Source organism: Hyperolius riggenbachi, chromosome 4, assembly GCF_040937935.1.
Source record: "Hyperolius riggenbachi isolate aHypRig1 chromosome 4, aHypRig1.pri, whole genome shotgun sequence".
Lineage (NCBI taxonomy): Eukaryota > Metazoa > Chordata > Amphibia > Anura > Hyperoliidae > Hyperolius > Hyperolius riggenbachi.
The window spans coordinates 331,547,360-331,564,395 of NC_090649.1; the positions used below are offsets into that span (position 1 = coordinate 331,547,360).

Sequence of the window (17,036 nt, forward strand, 5' to 3'; positions counted from 1 at the left end):
GTGGGATCTACCTGTAGGGGGCTGTACAGACTCACTGTACAGTCTCCCACCTTCCCAGTACACCTTGAAAGCGGCCCCGTCTGCGAGGGGCTCAGCGGCTTGCTGCCTGAGCACCTCCAGGCTTGGGTCACTTTGTAGTGCGGCTGAGAATACGGCGCTGTCAGTTTCAGCCACCTGGCTCATGTCACACGAGGCCAGCGGCTGAAAGGTCTCATCCCTGCGGTCAGAGGAGGGGGAGGAGGCCGGAACCCCCTCCACCTGTTCTGAGCTCGGGTTCTGAGCAGTGCAGCTGCGCGGTACTGCTAGCACAGGTACACTGTCAGAATGGCACAGACGGACATTACTCAAATCATCATTGCATGCAGTAATGACATTGACAGGTATAGACATTTTTTCATTACAGACAGGTTGTACAGTAAACTCAGGTACAGTTACAGCATCATCACAACAGACAGTCTGTACATCAAACTCAGGTGCCTTTGAAGCAGGCACTATTGAACCTGGTACCCTTGAACTGGGCACATTCAACCCACCTCCCCCTGGTGCTCCCCCAAGTGTATAAAGTACCTGGTGGTGGGTGGAGAGTCCGTCTCCTTCCGTGAGCGACAAGGCGGTCGTGGCAGGTTCATAGTAGGACACAAGCTTGCCCAAATCAGTCCCCAGCAACACAGGGACTGGGAGATCCTTCATAACCCCAACAACCCTTTCTTGGATTCCTCCTACTCCCCAATCCAGCTTCACTCTTGCGTGGGCTATGTGAAAAAGGGTGCCCTCTACTCCAGTAAGGGCAAGGGATCGGCTGGAGCTGATGCTCTCCTTCGGCACAAGGTGTGAGTGAACTAACGTGATGTCAGCTCCGGTGTCTCGAAATCCGGTGACAACTTTGCCGTTCACTCTAACAAGTTGCTGCTGGTCGGATCGGTCGCGGATTTCCTTTCCGCGGGCAAACAGGACAAAATCTGATGATCCAGGCTGTGGTTCGCTGGCGGGTTGCCTCTGCTGTGGGTGAGGTACAGGTGATGCAGATGATCCAGGTGCTGGTGGTGTCTGTCTCCGCTCCGGACAGTCGAATTTCATGTGTCCGGGCTGGCGGCAGTAGTGACAGGTGACCTCTCCAGGGGCTGCAGGCCTGGGTGGCCTCTGTGGCTGACGGCTCACAGGGGCAGGAGAGTCTGCCGAGGTATTGGGCTGACCTCCTCTCCAGCTGGATGGGACAGTTCTGCGGGTATCAGCCACCCGGGTAGTTGCAAAAGTCTCAGCAAGGTCTGCAGCGACAGTGGCTGAAGCCGGCCTGCGTTCTAGCACAAACTGTCGTACATCAGCAGGGCAAATGTTCAGAAATTGTTCGAGGACTATCAAGTCCTCCAGGACGCCATAAGACCCTTTGGTGAGGCCTAGAGTCCACTGGCGGAGTGTGGTGAGCAAGCTGCTGACCACATCTCGGTACGAATCAGAAGACTTTTTCTGCCAGGCCCTGAACTTTTTCCGATAGGCTTCTGGCGTCAGCTGGTACTTAGTAATGATAGCGTCTTTTATAGCAGCATATTCATTATCCTTCTCCGCAGGCAATTCTGCGAAGGCATCAAGCGCTTTGTAGCGCAGCAAAGGTGTCAGATGTCTGGCCCACTGGTCTTGGGACAGACGATACTGACGGCATGCTTTTTCAAAAGACCGCAAAAACAAGTCAATGTCTGTGTCTTTCTCAATATTAGCAAATTTAAATTTTGCACTTACGGGTGTTGCAGCTCCTTCAGCAGGGAGGTTGGGCGGTGAACTCCGGCTGGCCTGTTGAACCTTTGCCATGTTGAGCTCATGCTGTCGTCTCTCCCGCGCCTCTGCAGATTGGCGATCCAACTGCGCTTGCATGTACTGCAGGTACTTGTCCAGGTCAGTCTCCATCAGCTTTCGTAATGCCTGCTCCATTACCGGGTCAGTACAAACGGACAGTCCACTACTGGCCGGTTCCAGGCGAGTACCTTCAGAAACTCTGGGATTGGGGTCCACACTGACATTCTCCTGCGTAACTGTTGATGCAGGGCCCTCAGGATGCACAACCTCTGTACGGTCAGGAGTCTCAGTCTCTGGTTCCCCTCGATTGTCAGATGGGCTGGTATCCACTTCAGCGGACACTCCCGGCTCCCGCAGTTGCTGGGTATCCCATTGAAACAATTTCGTTACCAGGTCCCCTTGTTTCTTGCGGCCGACATCAATGCCTCTCTCTTGGCAAAGATTTTGCAGGTCCGCCAGGCACATTTTCTTGTAGTTCCCGGACATTTCCACGCCAAATAAAATAAAACTTTTGGGGAGGGGTACTGGCTACACAGTCTCTCTGTATATATAAAAAATATATTGCCTTCCAGCTACACCAACGAATTAGTTTGTTTCTTGATAGCGCTAGCGCTATCTTAGATACTTTCAGCACAACACAGGTCCCAACCGCTGCCTAACACTGTCACAGGAGCCCTAGTGGCTGACCGCACTTAGCCTTCTAAACGGTGCCAGCGCACGGATCGTGCGAACTCTGGTCGCAGTCAATGCGCAGGAACCGTTAAGAATTAGCCGCAGACAACTCAGAAGGGAGCCTGTGAGACACGGTAATTACAACGTACACACGATTCCACGGTATCTGCCACCACCACTGGTATGGGCCAGTGGACCCGATTTACTGACTGACTAGTCCTGCGAATAAAACGGTTAAACACACGGTATTCTGTCTAGCCAACAACAAACAAACAGTAGCGTATCTTCAGAGACCCGGGATCAGTTCTGTGTGTGCTGATAAGCAGGGTAGCGGAACAGTGAATGACTTGGAGGAAGTCTTTTATTCACAGCAATATAAATAATTAATATATACAGACAATTATTAAAATCAACAATTATTAAAACAGTAATAGCCAGTATAAAAAATAAAAGAAGGGAGAAAAATACTTAGTTCCTGGAAAGATGTCCTTTTTTTGTGGGAAAAATCAGAGTTCTGGGTTTCAATCAATGTTCAGAGTTCAGACCAGGTGGATGCCAGCATATTCTCAAGCTGGCACCGATGAGTTCAAGATGTTTTCAGGGTGGAGGACACTAAGTTTGGGTCCTCTGCCATTCTTATGCCCCTGATTCAGTAGGAGGGAGTGAGGGCGGGGAGCCACACACCCCCTTAGAAGATGAGATGAGCCCTCCCCTTGTCCTGGGGACCAGAAATCATATCTACCCATATATGGGCTCTATCTCACAGAACCGTACAGGTCAGGGCAGATTTATTAACATTTTCAGGTCTGTCTCGATTTACCCAGCGCCCTGATACCAGACATGAGGGGTGGGACCCCTGTGGTATCATCAGGGCACTTTCAAACTGCCTAACTGGCAGTCCTTACCGCAGAATGTTCTGAAACTTCCTCAGAACCAGCATCGGGACTCATGCTACACTTCCCCCACGTTTGGCAAAGCTGCCATCTCAGGAACCCCAGAAATATGACAGATCTGGGAAGTTATGGATTATGCTATGAGACTCAGGTTATTCAGGATGTGTTCTAGCTGCTAACAGCTGACTTCCCTTTGATCTTTACCAGAGAGCAAGGTGTCAAGACCTCCCGAGGATTCGTAGCCTGCCTGGCTGCACCTAGGCATCCTGATCACCCTTTGGTTAATTAACATCTACATGAGATCAGCTAGGTGTCACCTGGTTCCCAGAACAGAAAGGGGAATTGTGCCTTCCACAGGAATATGTCCAAGCTAATTAACACCTCCCCCCCAGGCTTTCACTTCAGCTAAGACAGATCCCCCAGCTGTTCCTAGGCAGAGGGATACTACACATCAAATCTTGGTTCTATTGATCTAAAGCGCAATCGATGCAGGGAATCGAGTGCGATCGTTCTTTTCTTCACGGGCGGTTCCAGGACGCGCCTGCGGCCCCGCAACCGTCCGTGACACTGTGTATAAAGTAAAAATGAGTAGAGTAGTAGACGAGGATGAGACGAAGCTGGGTTTGGAGCTGGATAATATGTCCACGGACAGATTTTATGTGTGCCTGAAGATGGGCATGTTCATCAATTTATGTTAAAAATTGGTTCAATCTCTAAAGGGGCCCATACACTGGTCGATTTCAGCCATTGATCGATCAGAAATTGATTCTTTCAAATCAGCAAATCGATCGATTTTGATCAATTTCGATCGATTTGATCTATCTGACAGGATGTAAAATCTAGGTCGATCTGCTGCTGGCAGCAGATTGATAGCCCATAGAGTTGCATTGGATCTAATGGGCAATAATGCATTTAGATCGATTTTCAGTAGATTTCCAATAGATGTCATTCTGAAATCTATTGGAAATCTGTTCCTAGTGTGTGGCACACATCAAATAGATTCCCGGCAGATTCGACTTGACAGGCATCTGACAGGAATCTATCTGATGGTCGAATCTAATGCAAATTTATAAGTGTATGGCCACCTTATTTGTTTTGGGTAAGGGTGGCGTTAAAGGGGGCAACGTACTTTAAGCAATGGATGACAGCACAATTTGCAACCTTGGCCCGTGTTTCACTCTATAAACCAGTTAAGGTAGCCATACACTGGTCGATTTGCCATTAGATCGACCAACTGACAGATCCCTATCTGATCGAATCTGATCAGAGAGGGATCGTATGGCTGCCTTTACTGCAAACAGATTGTGAATCGATTTCAGCCTGAAACCGATCACAATCTGTTGAGCTGCTCCTGCCGCCTGTCCCCCCCCCCCTCCCCGTATACATTACCTGAAGCTGGCTCCGGGTCCTCTTCTCCGCGCTGCCCCGCATCCCAGCGTACACTGTGTCACTACGTGACCAGGAAGTTCAAATAGAGTGCCCTCTATTTGAACTTCCTGGTCACTGGAGTGACACAGGAAGTTAATGTACGCTGGGATGGAAGCTGGAACAGAGCGGTGCAGCGCGGAGAAGATGCCCGGGAGCCAGCATCAGATAATGTATACCTGTATCGGATCGGCCGCCGCTAGCGACGCGCTCCCTACCCGTGGGCAATCGACGATAATTTCCTGCACGGCGCGATCGACGGACCGATCCGATTTCAGGAGGAAATCGGATCGGCGGGTGCGTTTAGCGCGAACGATTGGCAGCAGATTCGATCCCAGTGATCGAATCTGCTGTCGAAACGGCGGCAAATCGAGCCAGTGTATGGCCAGCTTAATACAACCATCTATTTGTAAGGCAGAATGTGCATCTTTATTTCTAATTTGTCTTAACCGAAACAGTTTTAAAGAATTGCTTAGTTACAAACATAAATGCAGAATAAGATCAACTAAAGAAGCAAAGCAAGTTCTCCCTTACCTTCCAGTGCCAGAAACGTGTATGTCTATAAGTACCTTTAACCATTAAGTACCTACTTATTGATATGCACTGATAATGTGGAATTTATTTAGAGGGTAGATCAGGTATGATTCTCAGTGTTTTTATCTCTTGAGATAAATGTTACAAAATTTTACCAGTAAAGTTTGTTTGATATTTATTAGCTTCAGTGAATCTATTCCCTTCAGTGAAGAGGACTGAGATACTGGCAGTTGATTGAGCACCATTTCCTGTAAGAATGTTAATCCTGCCACTTCATTGGTTCTTTAACATGATGGATCGTTTCATTAACGAAACTGGGAAGCTCAACACAGTCTACTGTCACTCTTTTAAATTGATTTTTTACATCTGACTTTGTAGTACTATTGATCATTTTAATATGTATTTTTTGCTAAAAGTACCCCCTGATCAGAATTTTTTTTTCATAATATGCTCACTTTCTGCAGTTCAATTTAGCTTCAAGCTTGGGGAACAGATTATTCATATAGAGTGCTCGCACAACTGTGAAATGAAAGGAAAAGAAAAAAACAACAATGCAGCAATCCTGTGTTTCTGCAGTGTCCTGTCTGTGTGTAAGAATTAATGCAGCTGTTGTTCAGTTCAAAAGATGAACCCAAAACTGACCTGAACAATTGGGGCATTTATCCATATCCAGGCGGGACAGAACAAAAACATGGATTCCTTTGGACATTTTCCTATTAGACTGTAAACCAGTAGAGGTAAATTAACAAGTATCAGTATCATGTACAGTATTTGAAGATGTTAATGGTATGTGAAACATTTTATGTGCATGAAGGGATACAAACATGGGGTGATATCACAGGGCTCAGCTCTAGATTTTCTGTTGTAGTAGACAAGGTCGACTTAAGATACAAAAGAAAAACCTATCTCTTGGGAGACTAGACCAGGTAGCTATCAAACAAAACATAGGTGCCACAATATAAATGTATATATATACCGTATTTTTCGGACTATAAGACGCACTTTTTCTCCCCCAAAATTGGGGAGAAAAAGTCCCTGCGTCTTATAGTCCAAATGTGTCCCCTAACGCCAGATGCAGAAAGCACAGCTGAAGGAATTACCTATCAGCGTGCTCCATGGGGCTCCTTAGAGCAGGCCACTCCATGGCAGGACGATCCAGGCATCTCAGCATGGCGGCTCGGAACTCCTTGTGTTGGCGGCGGTTGGAGCAAAAGATCCGGGATCCGCGTGGCTGCAGCCGCTGTCATTAGTGTCCCCATGCTGGCGGTGGTGGTGAGGCAGAAGAGCGGCGATCCGCGTGGCTGCAGCCGCTGTCATTAGTGTCCCCATGCTGGCGGTGGTGGTGAGGCAGCAGAGCGGCGACCCGCGTGGCTGCAGCCGCTGTCAGTAGTGTCCCCATGCTGGCGGTGGTGAGGCAGAAGAAGAGCGACGATCCACGTGGCTGCAGCGGCTGTAATGAGTACCGATGTCTTTGTACAGGAAGTACAAAGACATCGGTACTCATTACAGCCGCTGCAGCCACGCGCCCCCTCATGACCATGTGCGTCACACGTCATGAGGGGGCGCCGGTAAACAAGGTAGTACAAAGGCATCGGTACTCATTTCAGCCGCTGCAGCCGCGAGGATCGTCCTTCTTCTGCCTCACCACCGCCAGCATGGGGACACTAATGACAGCGGCTGCAGCCACGCGGGTCGCCGCTCTTCTGCCTCACCACCACCGCCAGCATGGGGACACTAATGACAGCGGCTGCAGCCACGCGGTTCGCCGCTCTTCTGCCTCACCACCACCGCCAGCATGGGGACACTAATGACAGCGGTTGACTCAATTAATCCAGCCATGTGGATCGCCGCTCTTCTGCCTCACCGCTGCCAGCATGGGGACATTAATGACAGCCTCTGCAGCCAGGTGGATCACTGATCTTCTGCTCCAACCACCACCAGCACAGGGAGTTTAGAAGCTCCCTGGTGTGCTGAGATGCCTGGATCGTGCTGCTTGAAAAGGACAGAGAGTGCCTGGATGGACACCTGGATAGGTGAGATAATCCACTTTGCAGCTGTTATGTTTAGTTAGTGTAGCTGGTGGGGGAGGCAGGGGTAGTTTGATGTAGTGAAGTGTAGTGTTACTAGTAAGGCAGCAGGGGTGGTGTAGTGTAGTGTAGTGTAGTAACTGCTGGCGACTTCAAGGACTAGTGTAATGTAGTGTAGTGCAAGGTTACTGGTGGGGCAACAGGAGTAGGTTAGAGTAGTGTAGTAACTGGTGGGGTCATCAGGGATAAGTGTTATGTAGTATAGCGCAATGTTACTCATGGGGCATCAGGGGTTAGTTTAGTGTACTTAGTCTGGCTGGTGGGGGCAGCAGGGGATAGTGTAGCTGGGAATGGAAGCTTAGACAGGGACAGCTTAGGGGAAAAAGGTCTACAAGACACCCCTGCACTATAGATGCACCAGGTTTAGTATATTATTTTTTTTCCTGGATTTTGTCCTCTAAACTTAGGTGCGTCTTATAGTCCGGAGCGTCTTATAGTCCGAAAAATACGGTAATACTGCATTATGTTTATTCAAAGGACATATCCTCAAAGTTAAAAAACAAACAAACACATTGCCCTGTTTGTTATGTAATTAGACCCACTTAGTGTACATACACACATACAATTTTAATTGGCCAATTTTACCACTTCTATGTAGTATGAGAGCTTATCCACACAATCTGTTCATAGTCGGAATTGTGTGTACTAGGCTTTACAGGTCTACTGCAACCCAATTCAATCTGCATATGTAAAAATCTGGGCACACAGTTACATACATGCACAACAACAATTTTTATTTTATGTGATAATCCATACCTGTAATTTATGTATTGGTAATGCATCAAAAAATTCATGTGCTATGTAAAATGCATAACCTAAAAAGGAAAAAACAGATTTACAATACATTCAGAAGATCTATCTACACTACACGTGATTACAATGCACACAACACATGCAATCTTTCAAATGAAGTGTAGTGTATAGTCGAACTAAGATATTTATAAATTATTCTGGTTTAGAGAGAAACTAAAGGTTTTCCTAAATATCCAAGTTTTTCTTTTTTTTACTAATTTTAATTGGAAGTTAATTACTCCTGTGGTGATGTTGGTTATAGTTACATAGTTACATAGTTATTTTGGTTGAAAAAAGACATACGTCCATCGAGTTCAACCAGTATAAAGTACAACACCAGCCTGCTCCCTCACATATCCCTGTTGATCCAGAGGAAGGTGAAAAAACCCTTACAAGGCATGGTCCAATTAGCCCCTAAAGGGAAAAATTCCTTCCCGACTCCAGATGGCAATCAGATAAAATCCCTGGATTAACATCATTAGGCATTACCTAGTAATTGTAGCCATGGATGTCTTTCAACGCAAGGAAAGCATCTAAGCCCCCTTTAAATGCAGGTATAGAGTTTGCCATAACTACTTCCTGTGGCAATGCATTCCACATCTTAATCACTCTTACTGTAAAAAACCCTTTCCTAAATAAATGGCTAAAACGTTTTTCCTCCATGCGCAGATCATGTCCTCTAGTCCTTTGAGAAGGCCTAGGGACAAAAAGCTCATCCGCCAAGCTATTATATTGCCCTCTGATGTATTTATACATGTTAATTAATCCCCTCTAAGGCGTCTTTTCTCTAGACTAAATAAACCCAGTTTATCTAACCTTTCTTGATAAGTGAGACCTTCCATCCCACGTATCAATTTTGTTGGTCGTCTCTGCACCTGCTCTAAAACTGCAATATCTTTTTTGTAATGTGGTGCCCAGAACTGAATTCCATATTCCAGATGTGGCCTTACTAGAGAGTTAAACAGGGGCAATATTATGCTCGCATCTCGAGTTTTTATTTCCCGTTTAATGCATCCCAAATTTTTGTTAGCTTTAGCTGCAGCTGCTTGGCATTGAGTACGATTATTTAACTTGTTGTCAATGAGTACTCCTAAGTCCTTCTCCAAGTTTGATGTCCCCAACTGTATCCCATTTATTTTGTATGGTGCTAGTCCATTAGTACGTCCAAAATGCATGACTTTACATTTGTCAACGTTGAATTTCATCTGCCATGTATGTGCCCATATAGCCATCCTATCCAGATCCTGTTGCAATATGACACTATCTTCCTGAGAGTTGATGATTCTGCACAATTTTGTATCATCTGCAAAAATAGCAACATTGCTCACTACTGCATCCACTAGGTCATTAATAAATAAATTGAAGAGCACTGGACCCAGAACAGACCCCTGTGGGTGGGGCAACAGACCCCTGTTGCTATGATTTACAAAAAAAAGTTTAGAGTAGCAGCATGCTAAAGGTCCTTTTACACGTGCATTAGTACATGTTTCTCTATTGCAGTGCACTGTGAAAAAGCTTTCAGTTAAAATGTATAGTGGGAACAGAGCCATAGGGAAACATGGACATTAATTTGAATTAGTTGTCTTTCAGTTTTATCTAATTGCCATCTGGAGTCGGGAAGGAATTTTTTCCCTTTTGGGGCTAATTGGACCATGCCTTGTAAGGGTTTTTCGCCTTCCTCTGGATCAACAGGGATATGTGAGGGGGCAGGCTGGTGTTGTACTTTGTTTTCTGGTTGAACTCGATGGACATATGTCTTTTTTCAACCCAAATAACTATGCAATCTATTAATAAAACTGAGCAACTGATTATGTGTAAAAGGGTCCTAATGAATATGGAAGACTTTAGGTTTTGTCAGCATATGCAAGGAATGACTGATTAAGGTCTGGACATGCTGCAGAGTGGTGCTAAAATTCAGGTATATTCAATGTTCAGAAGTCATGTTTAGATGCTCCACAGAGTCATCCACAACACCTCTTACAAGTCCTGTCCAAAGCATACATTATTATGAACACTAATACTACTTTTCTTCTAAGTTAACCAATAAATGGTATTATCCTGATTCAAAACGTCCTTTTACTGATGGCTAACACGGTGCAATACTCCACTGCTACTAACTACCCTATCAATAAAAAGCGACAAAAAGAGACAATACCCAAATGTGGCCTGTTTATAAGAGACCAGTGATGCCACCACCCATGCAGTATGCTACTGGCAGAGACAAAAACACTGCTTACAGTATATACATCCTCCTTAACCTCCCTAGTGGTAATCCCGAGTGTAGCTCAGGCTAGCCACCGGGAGCTCAATTCAGAGTATAGCCCACAGCAGGTGTTTTACTCACCTCCCGAGGGATCTAGGCGTCGGTTGCTATTCTCCTTCCTGTACTCCGAGGCTCTGAATCACTCTGGTGAGATGGCCATCATCGATCTCACTACAGAGTTACAACGCCACGCGGAGGACGAGGGTAAAATTGCAGCGCTGGAGCCCAGGAAGGTGAGTGAGAGCAGGGGCTGCTGCAGAGACTCTGGCAGCATGATTTTTTTCCTGATTTTAGGGTCTGAAACGTTTTAAAAAGACCCTAAAATCCGGAAAAAATCATACCACCAGGGAGGTTAACTGCTTCCGGACCGAAGCAGTACAAATGTACGTCCTGCAGGTAGTGCTGTGGCTTTGACAGGATGTCGATTTTACTGGTTTTGAAACCGCACATACCCGGCGATATGACGATCACGTCGTTTTCTCCCACTGCAGTTCACTCGCTCTGCCATCTATATGACGGCAGAGCTGTGTGAGCAGGTCAGGAGCCAATTTCATTGGCTCCTGACTGTGTGACCACTGTAAGCTAATCCCTTTGGCTTACTTTGACGGACAAGATCAGGGGCCAATGAAAGCGGCTCCTGACCAGCACACAGAGCTCTGCCATCATAGTGACGGCAGAGAGAGGAGCCTGCAGCAGTGGGAGAGTGGCGGGACTGGTGGGTATGTGCGGCAATTTGTTGGTATGCAGCAGTGTTAAGGCCTTTTGCACACTGAATGTGATTCCGATTTTTTATATGATCCAATTTTTGATTCCGATTAAAAAAAGTACTGCATGGTGTTACTGTTTTTAATCGGAATAAAAAATCGGATCGTATAAAAAAATCAGAATTGCATATAGTGTGCAAGAGGCCTCAAGGTGAAAATCAATTTTATTGGTGCAGGGAACATATATTCCCTTTCACCAATTAGTGCTGCAGCAGATAGTGCAGGAGTTGTGCACAGGAGCAAGCCCAATCTATGTCCTCGTGGCTTAGATGAAGTCATAGAGGACGTAGATATACTGCAGTGGTGGATAAAGTGGTTAATTTACAAATTTAATTAAGCAATACTGGACCCTATTTAGTTAACTTTTTCTCTTTAGTGCTATTTTCACATCTAATCAATAACTGTCTTTTAGGCCACAATCAAGCAAAACAAAAAAATGACTCAGAATAATTTTGACAATACTTTTTCACCTACTTTTATGGCACTTTTTCAGTTGCTGAGTGCTGAAAAGTTATTTTAAACAGAAGATGAAAAATTCAAGGTGAAAATGTGAATTGAATAAGGACCATGAAATTCTACACCAGCAATATAATGTTTACAGACCCGGATTTACATCACAGGAGACTATAGGCACAGATGTTCTGGCACCCTAGACTTCGCCCTCCAAGAACCAACAAACCCCCACCAAAGTCGACGGCAAGTGTGCTGGCTTGCTCAGCTGTCACTTCTCCCTTAGTTCCCTTGCCTGTCAGAGGTAGCTACCGGTGTCCATTAGCATTAGGTAGCCAGAGGTACCATCAGTATTAAGTAACTAGAGGTACCCTTGACTGAAGGGAGAGCTTGTCAGTGGAATGCTAAGAGCTGGGTGAGTAACCTCTTATACACTCTTATCAGGACTCTGCATAGAGAAGGAGGGAGGGAGGCAGTAAGGGAGGGGAGTGAGCCTCCTTTCCATCATCATGCGCCTGTGCCTACAGTGCCTTATGGTAGATCTGGCCCTAACTGTTGACAACCAGGGTTATGCATTGTTAACATTTCTTTTTTTCAATTAATAAACACCTGATTCAGTTTCAGCTTGGTCTAACACAGATAAAAGAAAGTAAAAGGTAATTAATATACTGAAATGCTTAAAGAAATCTTTGCACGGAGCAGGTCGGGGATTCTGCATTCCGTTTGCTGCAATGCTTCAACTGCCAAGCTGGGGGCAAGTCGCAGCAATGCAGGTGGAGCTGATCGGGGCTTTGGAAGACTTTGAAAAAAAAAAAAGCGACATGTGCGGCTTTTACGGGGGAAGAGGAGGCAGAGCATCACTTGTCTAATGAATTATAGGCAATCCCCCTGTAATTCCTAATTGTGTTGACCCCTAGACCCCACAATCCTGGCAGCAATAAGACAGAGCCTGACATGGCAGGCTCTGTCTTTTAGAATCAAAGTACTTTTGAAGCTTCCCACTAATGAGGTAAGTAACTAATCTAGCTGTTTTAACTAATCTAGCTGTTACTATTTTATTTTACTGTATTAGTATTGCTATCTTTTATTGATAAAGCACCAAAATACTGTACATTAAGTTATGCAAACTAGCCAATAGCTTGTGTTATTCACAAATACAAACTATCTCACAGAATGAGGAGTAACCTTCTGAGCTTATATTATAAGAAAGGGAATATGGGACAGGTAGGGGACATGGGGCTGCGGTCACATAGTAATGAAGGTTAAGGACACAGAGGATGATGGGTATGCAATTTTAATTTATGCACACAAAGATACCACTCAGCCAACATACAGAGAATTGAATAGTGCCATCAGTAACTAACACAAACCAATTAAGCACCATACAAAATGGATTAAATTAGTTAAATATGTGCCTAGTATATTGCCATAACTAGCATACTATGTACAGATGACCTGTGATGCTGAAATTGTCCAATACCTCTACACTGAGCTTGTTACTAAAATGAATCACATAAAACAACCATGTAACTCATTAGTAGATGGGTTCTGATAAGATGTTAATGCAAACCATAAAAAAAGGTCAATTAAACAAAGTGAAAGGCTTGTAATATAATGCACATAAAAGGTTCTAAGTATTGGATCTACAGACACTGTATAATGGGCAGAGTATTACCTCACCAGCTTGGTAGGTAAATGCTATCTGTGCATTCTTATGGTCATGTACTCGATGGACGTATTGAACTGGTTGAACTCGATGGACGTACAGTATGTCTTTTTTTCAACCCAAATAACTATGTAACTATGTACGGGGAACCAAAGGTCCAGGCATAGTAGCGGTGACAATAACAGCCCAAACCAAACAGCTGCAGCTGAGGGTGGGACAAGAAGCTGTAGGAAGGCATGACTTTGTCCTTTTTATCAACAGGAAAAAATGATTGGACAAGGTTTCCCATCCTGTGAAATAACTATTTCTCTGATAGCAGTAGCTGGCAGACTCTGAACAACTCCCAGAGCCAAGATGTCTTGGGCAAATAAGGCTACCTTCAGCCCATGTCTGTGAGCACCATTAAAATAATCTTTTCTGTATTTTGCATCTGACGTGCTAATGGATGCTCATCAAAGGGAAAATAAATAATTACTGGGTGTTTAACTTCTGTCATATGCAAATAAGATATCATGGCCACAGTGAAGAATGTAAATAATCTCATAAACCTGGACTGCTTTTTTCTCCTGCTATTTGGTGGCAACATTTTGCAATATCATCACATACCTGGAGGCACATCTTGTATTCCATAGTACCAGTTAATAGGAAGTCCTGATTTAGTTGTGCCTTTTTTATAAACCAATGAGGAATCTTCTGGCTTTGTATCAATATTCTTTCCTGTTAGATTCAGTGCTTGGACCTCACTTAGCTTAGGACTCACTTCCACAAGATGTATTGAGGTGTCACATTTATCAAGTAAATGCTGAAACTGACTAAAAACCTAAAAGAATGAGCAACATTAAAATAAATAAATAAAATAAAACATTTCTAAGAAGAGTGCACTAAAACATCTAGAATTTAGTGCAGAACTAACCACGGTTTGACTATATTCACAAAATGAGTTCAATTGTCTACATATTAGAGTTTTAGAAGGGCACAACATTTCCATCTGCTTCCACACTTTACCACTTGCTCACCAAATGAGTGCTTGATAAAGGTATGTGCCATACAGTAACTGTAAAAATCCCACAAAACAAATGAGATGTCCCTATGAATACACCTGAGTCTTGGACATGTCACATTGATTGTATCTGCACTGCTACAGGTTCAAGTCAGCAAGTATCCAACTGAAAAGAAGCCTGTTTCAACTGGATATTTTCTTTGTATGTCTTAGAAGACAAGATTTAATACTACTCTAAGTATTGATATTATTATTTTGGATTTAAATAATAGCAGCATCCTCCATGGTGTCGACTACAAATTTTGATTACCTAGCAATGAAATGTTTCTCACGACACAGAGTAGGAACATATAAAAAGACAAACCGAGAGCCCAATATAGTGTAGTAGGTATTAGCCCAGATGGATTGAAATGATAGGTAAGTATTATACTTACAAACACGGGTTACCGCTGAGGCAACCACTGTATAGGCAGGTGGGGAGTATAAACCTGTCCCCACTCAGGATTAAGATGTCAGCATCGTGTCTGTTTTGGGTTGGTTGGTCCACCACCGCCACCTAGATGTTTTAAGCCTTTTAGTATCTTTTATCCTACTGGCGCCTCTGTACATCGATTCATGAGAGTAGGAACACACTAGGCAGAATCGCATCTGTGTTTTCCATTATGTGCAATGGAAAAAGCATATGAGATTCTGCCTAGTGTGTTCCTACCCTAAAGTAAAACAAGTGAAACTGCCTCATTTTCCTTTGGATGTACCATGACACTGACATAGGATCACACTCTTACAGTGATGTGGGGACTAGGGATGGTCAGTGAGATGCAAATAATTTTGAGTTGATGCAGCATTATGCAAATTTTGGATGCAAATTTATGTAGCTTGAACATGAACCAATCAAATCCTGCTGAGGTAAACTGTGATTGGTCCATTTTCACGCTGCATACATTTGCATAAATATTTGCATAATCCTGCATTAACTCTAAATTATGTGCATCTCATTGACCATCACTAGTGGCAACCCATAGTACAGGGTGGGCCATTTATATGGATACACCTTAATAAAATGGGAATGGTTAGTGATATTAACTTCCTGTTTGTGGCACATTAGTATATGTGAGGGGGGGAAACTTTTCAAGATGGGTGATGACCATGGTGGCCATTTTAAAGTCGGCCATTTTGAATCCAACTTTTTTTTTTTCAATAGGAAGAGGGTCATGTGACACATCAAACTTATTGGGAATATCACAAGAAAAACAATAGAGTGCTTGGTTTTAACGTAACTTTATTCTTTCATGAGTTATTTACAAGTTTCTGACCACTTGCAATTTCGCATATCCAGTGGCCTTGAGCGTTCCATTGATGAAGAATGGCCCCACTATCTTTGTACCCCATATACCACACCATTGTTTTTTTCAATAGGAAGAGGGTACGAGATGTGCAGCACCTGAAACTACGGATACTGGAAGCCTGTGCTAGCATTTCTCCTGCGGTGTTGCCATCAGTGTGTTAAGAGTGGGAGAAGAGGGTGGCATTGACAATCCAACACAATGGACAGCACATTGAACAAGGCCACTGGATATGCGAAATTGCAAGTGGTCAGAAACTTGTAAATAATTCATGAAATAATAAAGTTACGTTAAAACCAAGCACACCATTGTTTTTCTTGTAAAATTCCCAATAAGTTTGATGTGTCACATGACCCTCTTCCTATTGAAAAAACAAAAGTTGGATTCAAAATGGCCAACTTCAAAATGGCCGCCATGATCACCACCCATTTTGAAAAGTTCCCCCCCTCACATATACTAATGTGCCACAAACAGGAAGTTAATATCACCAACCATTCCCATTTTATTAAGGTGTATCCATATAAATGGCCCACAATGTAGAAAAGAGCAAGGCTTTTCAACCTGTGGTACGAGTACCACTGGTGGTACTTTGCTGTTGGCCAGGAGTACACACCAGGTTTGCCTGCCACTGTTTTGCCCTCATGCCACTTGTCCTGGTCCTGTCCTGCCTCCACAAAGTTTGGCTCCCCGTCCCTCGCTCCTCACTGTGCTACTCTGCGGCATACTTCACACCTCAGATCAGTGGGGAAGAGACAGCCAGGCGACCAGTGCACAGTGATGGAGCAGATACAGAAAGTGACATCAGTGCTCATTCCTGTATTTGAAGTATACACATCACCGTACACCGCTTGCCTGGCTGTCTCTTCACTGCGGCTGGCTTTACGATGATCTGAGGCGTAAACTATATATATATATATATATATATATATATATATATATATATATATATATATATATATATATATATATATCTCGCAGGGCAGCACAGCAAGGAGTGAGCAAGCGGGGAGCCGAGCTTTGTGGTGAGTCACTGCCTAGCTCTCAGCTCTCTGGTGGTTGGACTAGGCTACCTATAATTGAGCAGGGGTGGGAGGAAGGAACTTGCAAGGCTACCTATATTGGCAATCCACCTGCAGATTGACAATACTGACAATCTGTAGGCTAGCAATCTAATTGTAGTCTTTTTTCCCCACCAATGCCTCCTACTTTTCCCCTCCCATATGCCCTCTTTTCTTAAAGTGTACCTGTAAGAAAAAAGTGCCCCGGGGGGGGGGTAATTACCTCAGGGAGGGGGCTTTTGTATCCTAAAGATGTTTCCCCCTTCCTCCTCAGTAGATGGGATCCACTGCTGGGAGCCCC

The 17,036-nt window shown here is 44.4% G+C and overlaps 1 protein-coding gene across 1 annotated transcript in view; it reads right to left on the minus strand.

Moving 5' to 3' along the window:
• Positions 1 to 17,036, minus strand: part of NDUFAF7 (NADH:ubiquinone oxidoreductase complex assembly factor 7) — a 62,471-nt gene that overhangs the window by 20,565 nt on the left and 24,870 nt on the right. The window contains exons 5-6 of the mRNA XM_068231819.1: positions 13,941 to 14,154; positions 8,156 to 8,214 (exon numbers count right to left, since the gene is read on the minus strand). Of these exons, the coding sequence (XP_068087920.1) occupies positions 8,156 to 8,214; positions 13,941 to 14,154 (273 nt within the window). The remainder of the gene's footprint in view (positions 1 to 8,155; positions 8,215 to 13,940; positions 14,155 to 17,036) is intronic.